The sequence below is a fragment of the Cryptococcus neoformans genome, chromosome 5 (assembly GCF_000149245.1).
Source record: "Cryptococcus neoformans var. grubii H99 chromosome 5, complete sequence".
NCBI classification, from domain to species: domain Eukaryota; kingdom Fungi; phylum Basidiomycota; class Tremellomycetes; order Tremellales; family Cryptococcaceae; genus Cryptococcus; species Cryptococcus neoformans.
The window spans coordinates 435,586-452,712 of record NC_026749.1 but is presented as its reverse complement, the minus strand read 5'-3'; the positions used below and the strand labels follow the sequence as shown (position 1 = coordinate 452,712).

The window sequence follows — 17,127 nt, the reverse complement described above, 5'->3', positions numbered from 1 at the left end:
CCAGGCCAGAAGTCTTCTGAGGAAGAGGGCGAAGATGGAAGGTTTCACCGTCGACAATGGATTCAGTACTGAACGTAGATAGGAGCCATCGGTTAAAGTTCTGTATGAGAGAACCGTATGGTGCGGTCGATTTGCTATTGGTGTTCTCGTCCATTAAGCCTAGAGCGTAGGCCTGGCTGGTGGCGCTAAAAGCTCTTGAAAAGTTGCTTGCCTGACAGTTCCTTCCTTTCGCATCTTCTAGCATTCTGAATAAGAAACCCGCCTCACATAAAAGACAGTGCTCCTTTTTACAGTCAACACAGATGTGAGCAGTAGCAACAGCTCGTAGGGGTAGTGTGTAGTGAAGAGCTTGGAGGAGAGAATTAGTATACGAATTGAGAATATCGGTTTCTAGCCCAGAGTAATTTGTCCGGTTATAGAATCTGTATCGCGTCAGTATTGTCTCAAAAGCGGTTGAACAGAACTCACTCAAAGTCAAAATCCTCGATTCCGAATTTGGAATATTTGATCTCCACCTTTCTATAATATTTGGGGACCTCCCCATCGTTAAGCTCCTCCTCTATTTCCTCTTTGTCTCTGTAGGTCCCCTTTTTATCCTTCTCGCTTCTGAACCTAGGCCCGCTATCTCTTCTCCCCTTTCCTCTAGCTCTGCTTTCAGCACCATGAACAGCGCGTAAGACATATCGTTTACCTCTCAACTCTTTGGGATTCGGCGCGTACCCCACAAAGTCTACCATTTTCATAGACGAGAGGACAGGTTGAGGGATGGTGGTCGGAGGATTGAATAAGGGAGAAGTGGACGTAGCATAACACTCTGAAGGGAATTGTGAGAGTAGCGCTTCATTGTAGTATGGCATTCCCACAAGATTCAAGGGGGTGTTTTCTTCCCATGCAATAGTAGGTAAAGGATCGGCCTGGTCGGGCCATTCAGGTTTAACGCCATCATATCCATTGAAAGGGGGTAAGACAAGTGACCCATTCTCATCAACTGCTGCATTCTCTCCCGTCTCATTCGTGGTCCAGACGTGCAGTTGCCCATCCGCATCGCCAAATGCAAGGTAGTCTCCTCGAGAACTAAGAGCCATGGAGGTAATGTACGAGCTGACATCAAGTTGTTGAAATACGGTAGCGGTTGGACCGAGCGACATGTCAATCGTTTGAAGCATGCCTTGCTGTGAAGAGACAACGATATGCGAGGACGAAGAAGGGTGTAGCAAGACGAAAGCCGGACCGGATGGGAAGGAGATAGGAGGAAGAGGTCTTAGAGCTCGAACGTCGTATAGACGAATCAGAGGATCAGGTAAGGGATGTCCTTGCCTGAGTATGACGGTTAGTACTGACCCTATCGATCTGATAATACATACATGTGTGTCCAGCCCCAAGTAGCGACGATATTGCCTTGAACATCCGCCCCGCTTAATCCACCAGTGTGGGCCTGTACTGGACTTACATTCTGCGCAGTTTTGAAGCCTGTCCTAGGGTCAAGCACGGTGACTTGACCAGACAAACCGGCGGCTAAGACGGTTCGATGTAAGGGTGCAAGTTTGACTACAGGGCTGGAGTTCTCTATGCTCCTCACCACTTCACCCCGGGCAGTGTTGGCGAGCAGAAGTGGGCCAGAACCGCCAGTGACGAGTTCGTGAGAGTTGGTGGGGTTGGGCGACATCGTTCGGAGGGAGCGCGTCACATCACTGGGAGGTGGTTAGTGGATGATCGATACTCATGCACGCCAGTGTAAAGCGCACCTTACAGTCCACTTGGGTGCTCCTCCTCTCTTCCGTCCTCCGATACCGCCTTCTGTTAAAGTCCAAACATCTCTGTCTGTAACCCTCACCTCCCTCACTGCACTCACGCCTTGCGCGCTAAACCCTCCGCCTCCAGCCTTGCATCCGTGGGCGGGGAAGTGTACATTCCTAGTAAGAGTTAGAGGAGAGCATAGCGCAGAAATGATTCCGGAGGATGTGCCGACCCAGAGGACGTCGGAAAAGGGATCGAGAGTGAGGGACGTAGGGATGGGTTTGGGGTCGAGGGCTGTCGGAGGGAGGGGCAGGAGATGGAGGGGGTTATAGTTCATCGCTACGTATCCCGGAGGGCATGGGCGTATTGCCTGGGGTGCGATGAACTGCTTTCGACGCAACAAGGATGGATGGATCCAAAGACAGGCGAGTAACCAGGTTCTCTGCGTGCGCGGCGAAGACGAGACGCACACCGCGTCGCTGCTCACCGCTGGTGTCAACAATAAATGAAATAGATAATAATAATCGCTACATAATGTCAAGATCATTGGACAGGCCTCGTGTGTTGCTGAAGACAGTATCAGATGGATTGTGCATCAACAGTTCATCTCTCTCCAGCCATGCATACTGCGTAATTTATTGAACTTTAGATGCAATTTCTATTAACATTGGCATACCCATCTGAGTCCCTCCTTAGAGGTCCTTTTTGCCTTCCACCTTTCCCTTATTACTTTCAAATCTGTCCATCGCAGATAGCCTCTCAGGAAGTGTTGGGTGGGAGTGGTGATACATGGAGTACAGCCAGTCACTATGAGGGGAAGACAAATTTGTGACATGTAGTTTGATCAGCGCTGAGGCAAGGTCTGGCTTTTTGCCAAGGTTGACCGCGAACTCGTCTACAAAAGAGTCAGCTTCCCATCAACCTAGCAACCCTGAGAATCTCACCAGCCTGATACTCGTACTTCCTGGTCTGAGCATGCATCAAAAACTTGACAAATGCGTCGGTAGGTTCCAGAACGAGCTGGAAAAGGATAAAACCAATGCAGAATGGCTGAGGAGCAGCAGTGGCCAACTCGGGGTTGAAACCAAAGGCAGCATACAGAGACTGGTTGTTGATGAACACAGAGAAGACGAGAAGAGTGAGGAAGAGGTGGATTTGAGTACCGAAAAGGAGTTTCGTGGGATGAGCTGTGAAACTGTAAGAAACCGTTGAAAGGCAGATTGAAAAAGAAACCCTTACAATAGTACCAATGACCAAGCTCGTGGCCTTGGGGAAAATTGTCAATAATGATATTTACAACACTCGGTTGAGGACTTACCGAGCACGGCAACAACCTCGTCCGTAGTGCTGTCCTTGATCAAAGTATCATAAATAACGATGTGTTTGGACCAAGGAAGACCGTAGAAGTAACTAAGCCAGAATATTTACGCATCAGCTAAACTGAGGACTGGTCAATTCTTCTGCTTACGCGTTGGAATGCGAGCTCCGCTTGCTGCCGTCGATAACGTATAGATGTTTCAGAGGAAATCCCAGTTGGTTCGCGAGAGCCTCAACCTTGGTACGGAGCTCTCCCTCGGGAAGAGGAGCTAGCTTATTGAACAATGGTTGGACTATGCAAGTTTTTAGAGACGTGTACTTCGTATACAATGAGGATACTCACTAAAGGTGGGGTAGATGACTTGGAGGGTCAACTGCACACAGACCCTGCAATGCTGTTAATTACCATCATCGGCTCTACTAGAACCTCGACTTACAGGAATAGCATCAACCAGGGCACAAAGCTCTTTCCAGAAAGCTCAATAATCTTGAGGAACCCAGCCAATACAGGAAGACCTAAAAGGGCAACCAGAACATAACTTTTCAAGGTGTCAGTCACCCAAAGAGCTCTAGTTGACTTGTTGAAACCATGCTTTTCCTCGAGCACAAAGGTCTGGTAGTATGACCAGGGAAGGCCAGGAATAGCGGTAGAGAGGGTGAGAATTGTGATCCAAGCCAGAGACCGCACGATCTATCCCCTTGTTAGCAGTGAACTATAACATATAACAGTGGCCTTCAATGAAAGGTACGCACAATCCAGTTGGGACCCAGACCGAATAGATTGGTGAACCTGCCAGCGACGTCCCATAATCTGGAATATGCTCCTGATTTGATCATAATCCAACCTAGGATCTGGTTAAACACGAGTTGGAGCAGTTGAAATCTCGTTTTATCTCGACTATAGCTTTGAGCTTTCCGGAATGTATCGCCTTCAAGGTGAGCCTTGAGGGCCGGAGGAGGAGCTGGTCGGTCATAACATGGAAGCTGACGACGCCTGGTTTCCACGATTACTTAGCTTAGAAAATATACAGTACAGAAAACCTCAAACTTACAGAATATACACCTCGAATGCAGTCTGTAGCCAAGTGGAAAAAACAACGATAAATCGATAATCGATCGCACGATTATCTGCCAAGTGGGCGAGGTGAGAAATAACTCCGTCTAGGAGAGCAACAGGAGAGCGAGCCATAATGAGTTCCTGATACTAGGGAATTCCAGATCTATGATGTCTAGGATGATAACCAGTCGAAGATCTTCACAATTGCCCTCTGACCGGACGGACGGATGCTACTGTGGTTGGCGATGCCGTTGAGGCCCTTTTTGTTCTCAGCAGTGACATGATGATTTGACCCCTTCCTGAACTTATGACGTGGAAGAAGCATACGGAGTCAATTCACTCGCCGCTTCAAGTAAAAATATTCCGAACGAAAGTCGATAATTATTTAAACCTTTACAGTCCCTGCTTGAACAGCAATAACAACTTCAATAACCATGGCCCAAGGAGCAGGGAAACCGATCAAGGCGAAGGGAAAGTCAGGTGGATCCCAGAGAAAGAATACCGGAAAGACAAAACCTGGAAAGCGTGAAGTTGCGCCAAAGGATAGGCAAAGGGTGCTGGAGAGGTCCCAAAAGAAGGTAAATTTGTGTCGGTTGCCCTCTACAAACAGCAGAACTCCCGAGGTAGAGAGATCATTGCTGAACAACGACTTAGCAACTCTCAAGCAAAATCAATAATTCTATTGAGAAGCAGATGGTACAGGCTGCCTCTGTGGGTAAGCTCTCTATCATGCGCAATGTTGGAGAACTCGAGAGGTAAGTCCGGCTGCATGGGCTTCCGACCATCTGCTGATTTAGTTCCTGACAGCGGCGAGGGAAAGGATAGTAAAGCTAAGGGTAAGGGCAAGAGCGGATAAGTAAGGTAGCACGATTTTCTAGGTAGGCATATTTGTTTTAAAACACCAGACCAATTACTAATAGTTTGCAGAGTTAACACATCTGTATGATATTGTTGTACGCCTTGTAACCTGATTCGAACTACCATTTCCCTATTTAACTGCCGCGCTACATTTCCCGATTTCCATTCCAACCCGTACCAAGGTCTCCATCTGTTTCTTGCTATTTTCAACGAGATCCTTGTCAAATTCAATTCCGGCTGATTTCGAAAAGACTGTGATGGTGGTGGACCCGCCATACTGAAACCAGCCCAGCTCTTCACCTTTGCAGACCTTATCACCTGGCTTTTTGGACCAGCCGATGGAGCCGACAAGCATTGCTACAGCGCAAATCATGTTTCAATATGGATACTGAGGATAACGACAGATGTGGATGGGAACGCACCGCCTATAGCCACGAACGCAATGGGAACACTTTCTCGACCGGATCCAAGGTTGGCGTGGATAAGCATAATAGAACGCTTGTTCAAAGTGAAGACATTGAGATCTAAATCTTTGAGATTAACAAATCTTCTAAGAGTCAAGCGCGCAAGACCATCAGAACACACCTTCATTGATAGCCTGAGGGTTCACAGCTAATTTTTTATAGGGTCATGTCACGCAAACTTGCCTAAATTGTAGCCGACTTACTGTACAGTTCTCCTACAATAATTCGCCATTAATCTTTTTCCGCAAGTGACCAAGTTGAAAACGCACCATCGATATCTTTGATAGCAACAATTATACCTTCCACGGGTGAATGGAATCTATGGTAATCCTGTGGTGCCAATCTGTGGATTGAAAGAGCGGATTCATCATCCTCCTGTATTGCTTTGAATGTCGTGTCTGCGACATCGTTCCCAGTCAAGAGGTTCGGAAGCGTGAATTGCTGCCCCTTGATCCTTTACCAGGTTATCGATTATAAGTTAGCCTAGCAAGGCTACTTTTTAGACTCTTGCTACATACCAGAACTTCTTGGCCTGGTCAACTGTCTGGTACACTGTCAACCGACAGTCGGCAGCTGAGATAACAACGGTTGGGTCTCCCACGGAGGTGATTGGTCGCGCGGTGGCGATCAGACGACGGGAAAAGAACGAGTTGAATGTCTGGGGACAATTGTTACCACCGTCCACGCTGAGCACGAAACAGCTTACTGGGTACTGGCTCAAATCTTTTACCAAAAGCTCGTCAAGAGGCAGGTCATATGTTTTAATGAATGACTTTATATGTTCCTCCACGTCGGGTCCAGTCTGATCATACGTCTGCCCCTCTGCTTAGTATTCAGTATATGTAGATAAACCGCATGTGAGATTACGACACAATCTTACGTTTGATGGACTTTTCTCGCAAAAGCTTTTCAACAGATGTATATGACATGTAGCTGTTCTAGAGGAGTAATTAGCAGTGCCAGGTATTTGTATTGCGTGCTGGACAAGGCTCACACCTGAAACAAACAGAAGATGCATACCGATGCGCACATCTGTGCTTCGTTTATTACGCGAGGCTTGGTTGGGCATACAGCGGCTGTGGGGGCTTACAGATCGGCATTGTTTCAAAGAATTTCTTCCCAGTCATACGATCAATCACGTAATTACCTGGCGACGCTATGTTAGGTCGATAGGAAAGGAAAAGGACAAGCAGACAAGCTTACCCATATGCTCCATGGCAAAGAGCTGAACAAATACATCAACCGCATCAGATCTACTTTAAGACAAATGATATCTATCCGACCGGACTTACGTGATCTAGAGTCTCCTCGGAAGGGAAGAACCTTGCTATCCAATGTGTAGCCTGGGGACCATGGGAATGAACGGCGTCCGATCTCAGCTCGCTTGCTTTACAATATGTTAGAATTTTTCTGGCAATTTATGTCTACTAGATGTTTGCCTACGAGCAAGCTGATCTTTCCGGGCTCCCCTGACGGCTTTCGAGTTGGACACAATATGGTCGAGCGAGTCCTCGAGTGGTTTGCCGAGCTCTTCAGGCAAAGCGTGGACAGCACGAGAAGATTTCTGAGTCGAAGGGTCTGATATGGGGTCCATGGCAAATAGAGCTGTCCGTTGGGCTGTATAAATGTAATTTGTAGACCGGGGAAAGGTATAAATCGAACGAAGGGTGCGTGCGGCTGATAAGGGTGGGGAAGTGGGTGGTGAATCTCTTGTGACGTCATAGGATATAAAGTGGGCGTCCGAGTAAGGGGTGGGGGTATTTATGATTATGATTATTTACGCAATTATTCTTTGGGATGAGCAGCTATAGAACTAGCACAACCATGGCCACCGCAGGCCCCAGCAGACGCCCCGATGGCAGAACACCCGCCCAGCTTAGGCCTTTACATTTGTCCATTGGCGAGCTCGATCGTGCAGACGGCTCAGCTCGCTTCGCTTTCGGTATGTCTCTCCTACTATACCCCCTGCGCAGACTATTCATGCCTCATAGGGTCAAATGCCGTCCTCGCAAGCTGCTCTGGTCCTATAGAGGTCCGCCTCCGTGAAGAACTTCCAGACAAAGCCACGTTTGAGGTTAACCATCGCCCTCTCGAGGGCGTCGGCGCAACTCCTTCCCGAGCCCTTGTCACCACTCTTGAAACTATTTTCCCTCCCATCTTGTCATTGGAAAAGCACCCAAGGTCCCTTGTCCAGCTTGTAGTGCAGAGCTTAGTGCCATCTACAGGTAGGGCTTTGTATGGGTCTGTCATTGGGGCGGAAGGTGTGGGAGCAGAGCAGAACACATGGCCGGCGACGGATAAGGATGATTACGCTTATGTCCCAGAGAGTAGAAGGGACGCAGCTAGGATATCTCCTGCAGCGGGGTATACTTTCACTGCTCGAGCGGCCTCTATCAACGCTTCGACATTAGCACTCCTCTCTGCGGGCACAGTATCGATCTTAGCGCTTCCCATCGCTGTGGCCCTCGTGGTGACTACCAAAGGAAGAGTGATGTTGGACCCAGAGGCCGATGAGGAGAAGCAGGCGAAGGCGAGATTCGGATTCGGTTGGGCCTGGGGTGCGGCATTTGGAACTGCCAATGAAGAGAACAATGTGGAAGCTGCTGGGCAGAGCGAGAAAGGGGCAGAACTTGTTTGGATCGAAAATGAGGGTGACTTCACAAGGCAGGAAGTGAGTATCTTCATTTTTCTCAAGCAACACTCCAGCACTGATGATGCGCATCTCAGTGGTCGGAAGCGTTGCAAATGTCCAGAGTAGCCTCAAAAGCGATCCTCGAATTCATCCGAACCCAACTTGACGCTCATCTTAGTTCACATCAACTCTCATAGACTCAGTATTTTAATGCATTGTGTACATTATAGCGACTGCATTTTGTTCCACTCTTCGATGGCTCTCCCCAATTTGAAGACCAGATCTTCCATGCCCCACTGTCCAGTGATCGCAACACCTATTGGCCACCCATCGGGACCTTTACCGGCGGGAACAGACATGGCCGGCAAGCCCGCAAGTGAGGCGGGAACGTTGAGCAGATCCTGGATATAAGTCGCCTCTTTTTGACCATCGCTTTTTCCGGTAGGATTAGCTGCGGGTGCTGTGCAGATTGCTGTGGGATGAATAACGAAGTCTACCCCATCGGATGAAGGTGAAGCCGGCGAAGGAGATAAAGGGTGGGGTATCCGGAAAATTGCTTGATAATCTTTTTTCAGGCAGCGACGAATGTACAATGCTTTCAAGTACGTGTTGTTAAATTCACTTGCCGTCGATAATCAGTCAATACCGTATTGTTAGTCAGACAATGGCAAAAAAGCTCTCACTCTGCACTCAAAGCATGCGTTCCTGCCATAATTCTCTTTTTCACCTCTATCCCAAACCCCTCGCTTCTGATTCTGATCCTTCTCTGAATCCCACTTTCTTCCGTTCTCTTTCCCAGTGTCTTCTCAGCTTGCCCTGAAAACCAACTCCCGCCATATCTTCCGAGATTGCTAGACGCTTCGGCACTTGCGAGGACGTAGTAGGCAGGCAAAGCTTTAGAGATAGATGGTAATGACACTGGATGGAGAGTCGCACCAAGCGACTCCAGGTGTGAGAGAAGTGAACGAGGTGTGTTAATGTACGGAGAAGGTAGTGAAGCTTGCCTAGGGACCCCGATGCGACAACCGGATAAAGGGCCAGCTGTGGTAGGCAGGGTAGCAAGGTGGGCCTTCAGAATGGATAGGGCCTGGGAGCGTGAACGAGTAGATGCACATGTCATGTCGTTATCATCCGGATGTGATAAAACGTCTGCAAGTCATGAGTAATGGACTATAGACGAGGTGGATGGGAACTCACTGAACACCCGTTCAACTGCGTCAACTTCTCTCGCCAGTACACCAACACAATCTAAAGAGTCGCCGTACGCTACTACACCTCTCCTACATAACGTTAAATCACGGTGTCACAGTAACAAAAGCAGGGGGATACATACCGACTGATGAGCCCATATGACGGTTTAAGACCGATCACGCCGCAATAACTAGCTGGTAAACGCACTGATCCACCCGTGTCTGTGCCGAGAGCTCTTCAGGGATGAAGAGGTTAGTTTCGGTGGTTGAATGACATATCATGGCATATGCTCACGCGTGACAGCTGCCTTCTGCTACGGCAGCTGCTGATCCGCCTGAACTTCCGCCAGCTGACCGAAGTGGCTCTCCAGATGAAGGTGATGCTGGGTTATATACCGGTGAATAATACGGGGGTAAATTGGTAGTCAAAGAGCTGACGTAAATTTAGTGAGCAATCAATACATGTTCAAGCCCATCTCATTACTTACCCCATACCGAACTCATCCATCTTTGTCATCCCAACTATTTGTGCCCCCGCTGTTATCAGGCTCGAAACGCATGTAGCATCAAACGGCGGCCGGTAATCCTTTAATATTGCAGAAGAGCACGTGGTAGGTGCATATGAATAAGATATATTCTCTTTAAGGGCAATAGTCATTCCTGACAGTGGGCCTACTAGAGGGGTCAGATCTTAGAGACATGAAGAAAGAAAGGACATACCGTCCGCTTTGGTAGTAGGAGCTGCGTCCACCCATGAGTAAGGTGTGGGAGCTGTTGCTGATGTACGTGGAACTGTTCTATGGCGTACGGCGGCTTGGTTGAAACGTACGGTTACTCGCATGGCCGAAGAGGAGCAGTAGTAGGTAATACTGAGCTTAACTGAGACTGGAAATCACATTACAGATTCACAGCTTCAGTCATAACAACCCGACTCTCATCGATTGATACCACATCCGTCGGGCAAACATTTTGATCCCGTTCGAAGCGACAATGGAAACGGAGGCCGAGTCGGCGAAGTCTTGGCATGCGCGAAGATCATGCGTAATTGGTTTGACCAGCAGTCAGGCCTGAAAAGGAATCCTCTGCTGGATGTAGCTGGTAAGTTATTGTCACATAGTAAAAGCTTCATCTAACTGGCACGCATGTTCTGTAAGGTCTCGATCTGGCGCGCGACACGCCTTTCGAGTTACTACATACCTACTCTTTGGGTATCATGAAATATGGATGGCGACATGTCGTGTCCAGGATGCCAAAGGATGGTGTCGACATCTTGTGGCTAAGTTAGATTCGGCCGCGAAGGATTGTCTAGATACCAACAAAGGTGATGCTTCATATATCTGGCAGTACAGTCATTCCCTCAACGGGCGGCATTACATATTCTCGCAGTCCCTGCCACTGGAGCTGTTCGGGATTCGCACCAATGATGATGACAAGATAACATGTCAGTTCATGCTGTCCATCGCGTCCTTAGGTGCTCATCTTTGGTTCCCGGTAATAAAAAATTTGGATAAATACATAGTATGTCACAAAGCAGACCTCCAATTTCAGTGTTACTCGGCTTACCATGCAACGCAAAATTAGAATGATCTCGAAATCTTGGTTGCCAACGTACAGGATTTACTCGATGAGATCAATCCAGATTTCATCACAAAGAAGCCAAAAGTCCATTACCTCTGTCATGTTATACGAGACGTGCTGAGGTATGGCCCAGTAATCCACCAAGCTACCGAACGACATGAGAGATTCAACAGTGTCGTTCGGGGGTGCACTATCCGTGGGAATGGCCAAGCCAATAGCCACGATGTGGCGGCTTGGTTTGCACACGCTGGGATATGTGCACATTTGGTTACTGGTGGTCTCTTTGTGACAGAAACTGGTATATGGGAGGCTGGTCGTAAGGTTCTCGAACTACGACAGGATCACGGTCTTTGTACCCATCTTGGCTGGTCCGTTCCTAGAAAAGCCAAGAAAGGTATGCTTTGACTTTGAAGTCCTATATCACAAATTCTGTTGACGATTTATACCCACCAGGAAAGGTTGTTCGCTTGGCTGGGCAGAAAGACGGCAAACCGTACGCTGTCGAAGCTGCTTCGGGGGACCACTGCAAAATGGGCAATTGGGTGGTTTGTAGGGATGGGGTAAGTTAAAGTTAGATGACAAAAGGGCATTGTGCCAGTACCAACCATAGTGGGATCCAATATGTGCTTCAATCTCTGACATGTTTTGAGGGTAAAATCCTTTATAAGCGCATCGATGATATTGTGCCATCCTCAGAAGATGATCTGGGCATGGTTACGATAAACAGCTGCACCATCGGGGGAATCCGCCATCCCATCCACGGCATGCCCGTGCTGCGAAGAAACGACGGAGTGTTCGCTACGGTTTTATTTCAAGTGAGGAACTCTACTCATACACCCCCTACGTATTGATGCTGAATCCCTATACCGCAGTGCTTTTTCGTTTTGCAGCAGAGCATGATTGTCTGAAGGCTAATTGTCCCGTTCGAAGTCCTATATGCGGGTCGCAAATGCCCTCAAGCCCTCCGCTGGCTCTCCACTACTGATCAAGGCCCGCTATACATATTCCATTCTGTCACGATGTTATGCAAGAATCGCACTCCTCGGCGTCTACAACCGGGCAACGGGCTCTCATCCCACCTTGGCCCCCTCAAGAAGCACGCTGAGCGTGAAACTGCCTTCTACTCCGGTCGCAGCGCACGTCCTCAACCGGTGTCTCTCATGGCTCGACAAAGTCAGCGAAGACACAACCAAGAAGGCGCCGGCAACTCACACCGGGGTGTTCAAGGCCGCGTCCGAGCATACCCCTTCGTTTACGGCTGCGGCCTTTTCTCATCGAACCCTGAGAGATATACAGAGATAAAGAGATCGACAACCTTCCACCACCTTCCTCGCCACCGGGTTTCGGCAACGCAAACAGATGTAGAACTGGCTGGTGTGGGAAAGATGAGTCAGCAGAGCTGGAGGTGAAAGGTATATAAGATAGTAGTTTTCCATGGTTTTAGATACTTGTCGATCCGCTATTTTTGTCCTCTCCAAGTACTTTTTCATCTACTTAAGCTATCCTCTTCCGGCATTGGTCTGGTTGTCTACTAAAAGAGGCCCTCAGATCATCTTTGCCCCTAACATGTTGAAGGCTATCGCCAGAAGAAGAGAGCCCCCTGACACTCTGCAGATCCCGAAACTCCTGGGCCCAACGACTCCACGCCTCAATCAACAGAATCATCTACCGTGGGTTGCAAAGCGTCGAGGGGGGCAGACAGTCTCGCCCCCCTTCACGAGTTAACGATTCTTTATCCCGAGAGAGATGAATAAGCAGAAGGAAAGGGCGGATGGTACATAAGAAGGTAGCTTTTCGTAGCTTCATAGTTCCTCAGAAAATCAATACTGTTGTCTTTTCTCACTACCTTGCCTCTGAACATTCTTCCTTTTTAAGTCGCTTTAGTCAGCCTTGGTCCAGCTCGGCTCTTTCAGGCCCTGGCTATTCCTTCCTCCAAGCCGAGCTCCTGTTCCGTCAACCTGACAATTCTTCCGCCGGGATCTGCTAGGCGTGGATCCTTCATCTTCATTCCTCGAGTTTTACACTATCCGAGTTGAGCGCCGGTCAGCTACGCTGACTGACGTGACGCCCGTGACACATTCGTGGTGGTTACTTCTTGCGGTTGGCCTCTGTGATGATGGTGTCTGTCCGACTGCCACCTATGGACGAAGATCTACCTATGCCGGCCTTTTTGAACTCTGTTTCATGTTCTACTCTGCTACTGGACCGACCTTGTGCAACCCAGCTAAAAGGTATCGAGAACCCTGCGCGCTGGATTCATGAAAGCCATTATTGGAGCATCAGAAGTCTCAATGATTGGATCAATCATCATAGTACTACTCAGTACAGAATTCGAATTGCATTATCTGCTTTACAATTGCTGAGAGCCGAATCATCATACCTCCAGAAATCCAATAATGTTGCCTTTTTTCTTTTCCTCTTGAGATAACAACGCACCATATATATATACAAATTTACCTACAATTTTTTCTCGATTTTCCTGTCATAATCATGCGGAAATTCTTGCCAAGTCTCTACAACCAGTATCTAAATGCTGGATGGTCGTCGCCCAGTTCAACAATTTCGGCCCGAGTCATCCCCTCCAATCCCCACTTTTGCTGGTATGCCGGATCTTCATATTCTTGAACTTCATCAGGAAGAGGAGCCGGGCCATACTTTTCATCCCTCCTTCTATTCTCCCGCTTATTCATGACGTACAAAAGAAGTGCCATAGCGCCATTCAAAATGAAAAATGCCATAGCCGTGGCATGTCCAGGTAGGAAACGGGGGGCATCCTTGTTGCGATATGCCTGAGAGGAGACGATACCACCAGAGTTACCAGCGGAGAAAACGAGACCCATGCAGATGGCTTTCTTATCTAAAAATCATATATCAGCGCAAAGACCCTTACAGTGATCGAGTGAGACACACAGTGATTGCCCCAAGTGTTACCGGTCCATGCAATTGTCGTGGCGATAAGAGGGCCGGCAGCGGCAGATGACACGTATACGGCAAAATACAGTGCACCCTGAATTTCATTCAATTAGGTTTTTTTTTCCTTAGAGCAATGACTGTCCTTACTGGGTATCGGATAGGAATAGTCAAGAGAAGTAGATAACCAATCGCACCAATAATTGACCTGGGACCCAATCAGTTCATCTCTTCGATTCACACTAGAGCATGATCTCACCATCCCATGAGGAAGAACCCTCGTCTTTTGAATTTATCACTGAGAAATGCGGTCGTCATTGTTGTGATGAACATCAATACATAGGCTTCGAGATCGTCAGCTTATTTTCACCTGCGGCAATATAGAGACGTACGCGGAACACTTAGAAGAAGCGATTGAGAGATAGTGAATTCACCGAGATAAGCGATGATAGTGGGAGTGAAGAGTCTGGGGGATTTGTTTTAGTAATTTTTTTTTTTTTGCATAAACCATCATTGAGGAGTAGACATACGATCCACTATAGCAAACCATATCATTAGCCAACCAATAAAACTTCTCCTATGAGTGGTATTCACCTGTAAAGAGGCACTGCCGCACCGATATACATCAACATCAGACAATATGTCTTCCAGTCCTTAAAAGCCTTCTTGACGATTCTCTTATTATAACTTCCTTCGGAAGCCTGACTCATATTAGCCAAAATACCCTCTTGCATGATTGATACATGGCTCACCAAACCTTGTTCAGCCTTCAGTCGTATGAGGACCATTTCTTTTTCCAAAGGTGTAAGGAATCTAGCTCGGTCCGGCCAGTCATGGATCATCCAAAAGCTAGCAACAGCTATGACCAAGGTAAGAAGGCCCTCAATAATGAACTATCCGTAATTATCAGCCATTTTCTCTGATTGAATAGTCCGAAAGACCTACAATCCATGACCATCCTTGTTTCCCGCCGACTCCATCCATTTTACTTAGACCATCTACAGCGTGCCAATGTTCTGTTAGTTCTGTGTTTCCTCCATTACAACCCGACTTACACCCAAGAATGCCACCGAAAGCGCCAGCCATTACAGCACCGCCAAAGAAGAATGCGCATCGTCTATTGATTTCGTCGCGCTTATACCAACCGGTCCTTGTGAAATCAGTTAGTGTCTGTTTACTCCCTCATGAAATAACAGTTGAAAAAAAGACTTACAAGTAAAAGTTGAGACCTGGGAACAAACCGGCTTCGAAAAGACCAAGACAGAATCGTAGGGCAAGTAATTGTCCATAATTCGTAACGAGACCCACTGCAGTATGCGGTAAGAAATTTGCAACAGCGCGACAAGCAGAAAAACATACTTGTGGTCTGGAAGATGGCCCAACAGACCTATGAAACGATATCAATAGACAGGTCAGCATTAGGGTACAAGGACTGACCATTGTGAATGGGATGCACCTTGAAGGGCGGAGTCTCTTGAGCCTGGTGTAAAGCGGATTTCAGTTCCGGCCAAGAAACTTTCCCCACATTGGCTTACAAAAGATTGCTAGGTACTTCAAAGACTACATAAGGAACAAAGAAGACTATCCAAAAGTTAGCAAGAGTATTGAGATCAGAACCAGAGAGCTCACTCATAGATGCGTTGGAGTATTGCAAGGAAGTAAGATTGAGTTGTTCGGTCATTCCTGGGGTCCTATGAGCTTGCAGGTTTCGGGAGAGGCCGTAAAGATGACGCACCGACAAGCTTTGCGGCACCGACATTGACACGATCAATGAAACTCAGCTGCCAAGCTGTTAGCATCCATCAGACCCTCGCACAGTAACTTGGAATTCACCAAGTAAAGTAATCTGATTAATGATCTTGGTCAGTCCAGTACCCCTTGCCGATGAAAGGTTACATACGTCATCCAAGGGATCAGCTTCAAGTCCATCTTCCACAGCAACTGCTTTTCCATGGCCTGAAATTCTTCGGGGCTCATAGCTGCGATCTGCTCTGCCACTGCTTGTTTGTGATCAGGCATCGTATCTGGCATATATGCATCGGACGTGTTGGCAACAAGACGGTTGCTGTCAACAGAGGTCCGACTATTGGTCTTTAATTTCTCTGGATCTGACCAGGACATTTTTGGTGATCGATCTGTATGTTCTTCCCCCAAGGGCGTTGGGGTTATTAGTACCAAGGGTGAGGATAATGGGTAAAGCAGGTAAAGTAGGTTGGAGGGGAGTTGTGGTGAGAAACGAGGAGAAAATGCATAATATATGATGCTGCGGGGACGGGAACCGTACTCCCATTACAGGCTGGGACCGACTCAAGTCGGAGTCTATTAAATCAAGAATGTGACTTGTGAAATCGGCTGAACGAGGCTGGGTTACCGGTGGGTTTAAATTGCGGGGGGGGGAGTGGTGTTGATGGTCCGCGATCGGTAGTGAAAACGCAAAAGGCAGGAGACAGAAGCCAGAAGACAGAAAACTAGAAACCAGAAAATGCGCACCACGCGGTCGCAGAAGACGTGGAGGACCACGGGGTTTCCAGACCCGTTCCTGAGCTAAACTTCCATCCATAGCAGCCGAGGAACCTGGGCTCGACAAAGGCCGCCGGGACGCATGCCGCTAGACGCCGGACAGCTTCTTGTGCTGATCCTCCAAAAAACCAAGAAAACCAGGAATAGACAAGAAGTAGAGATGATGATTAATATCCTTTTTTTTTAACTCCTTGTTTGCAATAACACGTCATAGTGCTAAGAGCGGGCCGTGCCGCCTTCATACCCGAAATTATTTAATGTAAAGCACCAGCAAGCAATTGGAACATTTCTATCTCTCTTCTTCTTTTGTTTTTCTATCCAGTTTTCATCCAACAGCCACAATACAAGCAAGCGCTTTCGTTGCAACACATCCGCTCATAGGAGATGCAAAATTTCTTTATCCTTTCGGCTTTCTTTCCGTATTTTGCTATCTTTTCTTCACCATACTCCACACCCATACGCATTTGCCTAGCCGCTCTCACCTCCCCACGAGAGCGTGCTTACTAGCCGTAATGGAATATCAACGCTTTAGGTCTAGACAACCTGTGTTCACTTTCCGTTTCCTTCTATTTCGAAAGTCTTGGAAGGAGGCATCAGGAAGGTGAGCCGGCGCTTCGCCGTTCCACCCTTGATAAACCAGACTATGTGGAGTATCGAGGACTAAACTGCGCTGACACATCTCCCTTATATTCTCAAGTTTCTTTACGTATAGATTTCAGTCAGTATAATGTGCATGATGAATGTGATCTATCGTTTACCTTTTTTGGTTATTTCCAATGTGTATTGACTTACCCATCATATCTCAAGATTACTAATAGCCGAAACATTCTCTCTTCTTGTGGCAGGTTGTATTTAAAAGAATCA

At 47.7% G+C, this 17,127-nt stretch overlaps 9 protein-coding genes and 2 non-coding genes; 5 read left to right on the top strand and 6 right to left on the bottom strand.

Moving 5' to 3' along the window:
• CNAG_01377 (PAB-dependent poly(A)-specific ribonuclease subunit PAN2) overlaps window positions 1-2,235 on the bottom strand; it is a 4,450-nt gene extending 2,215 nt beyond the window's left edge. The window contains exons 1-4 of the mRNA XM_012194114.1: window positions 1,746-2,235; window positions 1,365-1,691; window positions 469-1,317; window positions 1-422 (exon numbers count right to left, since the gene is read on the bottom strand). The exon at window positions 1-422 is cut by the window's left edge and continues 149 nt beyond it. Coding sequence (XP_012049504.1) covers window positions 1-422; window positions 469-1,317; window positions 1,365-1,691; window positions 1,746-2,074 — 1,927 coding nt within the window. The 5' untranslated portion in view covers window positions 2,075-2,235. The remainder of the gene's footprint in view (window positions 423-468; window positions 1,318-1,364; window positions 1,692-1,745) is intronic.
• A 76-nt stretch (window positions 2,236-2,311) lies between these two features.
• Window positions 2,312-4,376, bottom strand: CNAG_01378 (STE24 endopeptidase). XM_012194115.1 has 9 exons: window positions 4,107-4,376; window positions 3,808-4,048; window positions 3,492-3,745; window positions 3,398-3,441; window positions 3,206-3,347; window positions 3,056-3,147; window positions 2,977-3,003; window positions 2,682-2,924; window positions 2,312-2,632 (listed from the first exon to the last, which is right to left on the bottom strand). The coding sequence occupies exons 1-9, from the start codon at window positions 4,241-4,243 to the stop codon at window positions 2,430-2,432; spliced, it is 1,383 nt and encodes a 460-aa protein (XP_012049505.1). The 5' UTR covers window positions 4,244-4,376; the 3' UTR covers window positions 2,312-2,429.
• Window positions 4,377-4,508: 132 nt separating this feature from the next.
• Window positions 4,509-5,183, top strand: CNAG_01379 (hypothetical protein). XM_012194116.1 has 4 exons: window positions 4,509-4,689; window positions 4,766-4,866; window positions 4,919-4,989; window positions 5,039-5,183. The coding sequence occupies exons 1-3, from the start codon at window positions 4,546-4,548 to the stop codon at window positions 4,965-4,967; spliced, it is 294 nt and encodes a 97-aa protein (XP_012049506.1). The 5' UTR covers window positions 4,509-4,545; the 3' UTR covers window positions 4,968-4,989; window positions 5,039-5,183.
• Window positions 4,864-7,326, bottom strand: CNAG_01380 (phosphatidylserine decarboxylase). XM_012193562.1 has 13 exons: window positions 6,877-7,326; window positions 6,726-6,820; window positions 6,637-6,658; window positions 6,524-6,580; window positions 6,428-6,465; window positions 6,314-6,371; window positions 6,140-6,255; window positions 5,952-6,091; window positions 5,703-5,887; window positions 5,637-5,648; window positions 5,555-5,581; window positions 5,392-5,493; window positions 4,864-5,326 (listed from the first exon to the last, which is right to left on the bottom strand). The coding sequence occupies exons 1-13, from the start codon at window positions 7,025-7,027 to the stop codon at window positions 5,100-5,102; spliced, it is 1,230 nt and encodes a 409-aa protein (XP_012048952.1). The 5' UTR covers window positions 7,028-7,326; the 3' UTR covers window positions 4,864-5,099.
• On the top strand, window positions 7,229-8,298 carry CNAG_01381 (hypothetical protein; the record flags this gene model as incomplete). XM_012193561.1 has 3 exons in its annotated part: window positions 7,229-7,375; window positions 7,425-8,104; window positions 8,161-8,298. Coding segments are annotated over 3 exons (929 nt in total), but the record flags the coding sequence as incomplete, so codon positions are not given.
• CNAG_01382 (aspartyl-tRNA(Asn)/glutamyl-tRNA (Gln) amidotransferase subunit A) lies at window positions 8,247-10,339 on the bottom strand. XM_012194117.1 has 7 exons: window positions 9,976-10,339; window positions 9,744-9,927; window positions 9,551-9,688; window positions 9,399-9,491; window positions 9,263-9,345; window positions 8,749-9,214; window positions 8,247-8,686 (listed from the first exon to the last, which is right to left on the bottom strand). Exons 1-7 carry the CDS (start codon window positions 10,094-10,096, stop codon window positions 8,290-8,292), a joined length of 1,482 nt encoding a protein of 493 aa, XP_012049507.1. The 5' UTR covers window positions 10,097-10,339; the 3' UTR covers window positions 8,247-8,289.
• CNAG_01383 (hypothetical protein) lies at window positions 10,293-10,540 on the top strand (the record flags this gene model as incomplete). The annotated part of the gene is made up of 2 exons (XM_012194118.1): window positions 10,293-10,353; window positions 10,410-10,540. The coding sequence occupies 2 exons, from the start codon at window positions 10,293-10,295 to the stop codon at window positions 10,538-10,540; spliced, it is 192 nt and encodes a 63-aa protein (XP_012049508.1).
• A 164-nt stretch (window positions 10,541-10,704) lies between these two features.
• On the top strand, window positions 10,705-12,491 carry CNAG_07421 (hypothetical protein; the record flags this gene model as incomplete). The annotated part of the gene is made up of 4 exons (XM_012194251.1): window positions 10,705-10,773; window positions 10,837-11,227; window positions 11,287-11,393; window positions 11,764-12,491. The coding sequence occupies 4 exons, from the start codon at window positions 10,705-10,707 to the stop codon at window positions 12,133-12,135; spliced, it is 939 nt and encodes a 312-aa protein (XP_012049641.1). The 3' UTR covers window positions 12,136-12,491.
• CNAG_12435 lies at window positions 10,730-11,490 on the bottom strand. The gene is made up of 3 exons (XR_001045716.1): window positions 11,439-11,490; window positions 10,868-11,356; window positions 10,730-10,813 (listed from the first exon to the last, which is right to left on the bottom strand). It is a non-coding gene; the product is annotated as a hypothetical RNA (non-coding RNA).
• A 267-nt stretch (window positions 12,492-12,758) lies between the features above and the next one.
• CNAG_01384 (hypothetical protein) lies at window positions 12,759-16,392 on the bottom strand. XM_012193560.1 has 18 exons: window positions 15,644-16,392; window positions 15,577-15,589; window positions 15,479-15,524; window positions 15,373-15,426; window positions 15,279-15,324; window positions 15,181-15,223; window positions 15,103-15,130; window positions 14,957-15,050; window positions 14,799-14,893; window positions 14,689-14,741; window positions 14,496-14,636; window positions 14,338-14,444; window positions 14,274-14,279; window positions 14,136-14,209; window positions 14,003-14,087; window positions 13,894-13,951; window positions 13,744-13,840; window positions 12,759-13,690 (listed from the first exon to the last, which is right to left on the bottom strand). The coding sequence occupies exons 1-18, from the start codon at window positions 15,862-15,864 to the stop codon at window positions 13,347-13,349; spliced, it is 1,605 nt and encodes a 534-aa protein (XP_012048950.1). The 5' UTR covers window positions 15,865-16,392; the 3' UTR covers window positions 12,759-13,346.
• Window positions 16,393-16,571: 179 nt separating this feature from the next.
• CNAG_12434 lies at window positions 16,572-17,022 on the top strand. XR_001045733.1 has 1 exon: window positions 16,572-17,022. It is a non-coding gene; the product is annotated as a hypothetical RNA (non-coding RNA).
• The last annotated feature ends 105 nt before the right edge of the window (window positions 17,023-17,127 follow it).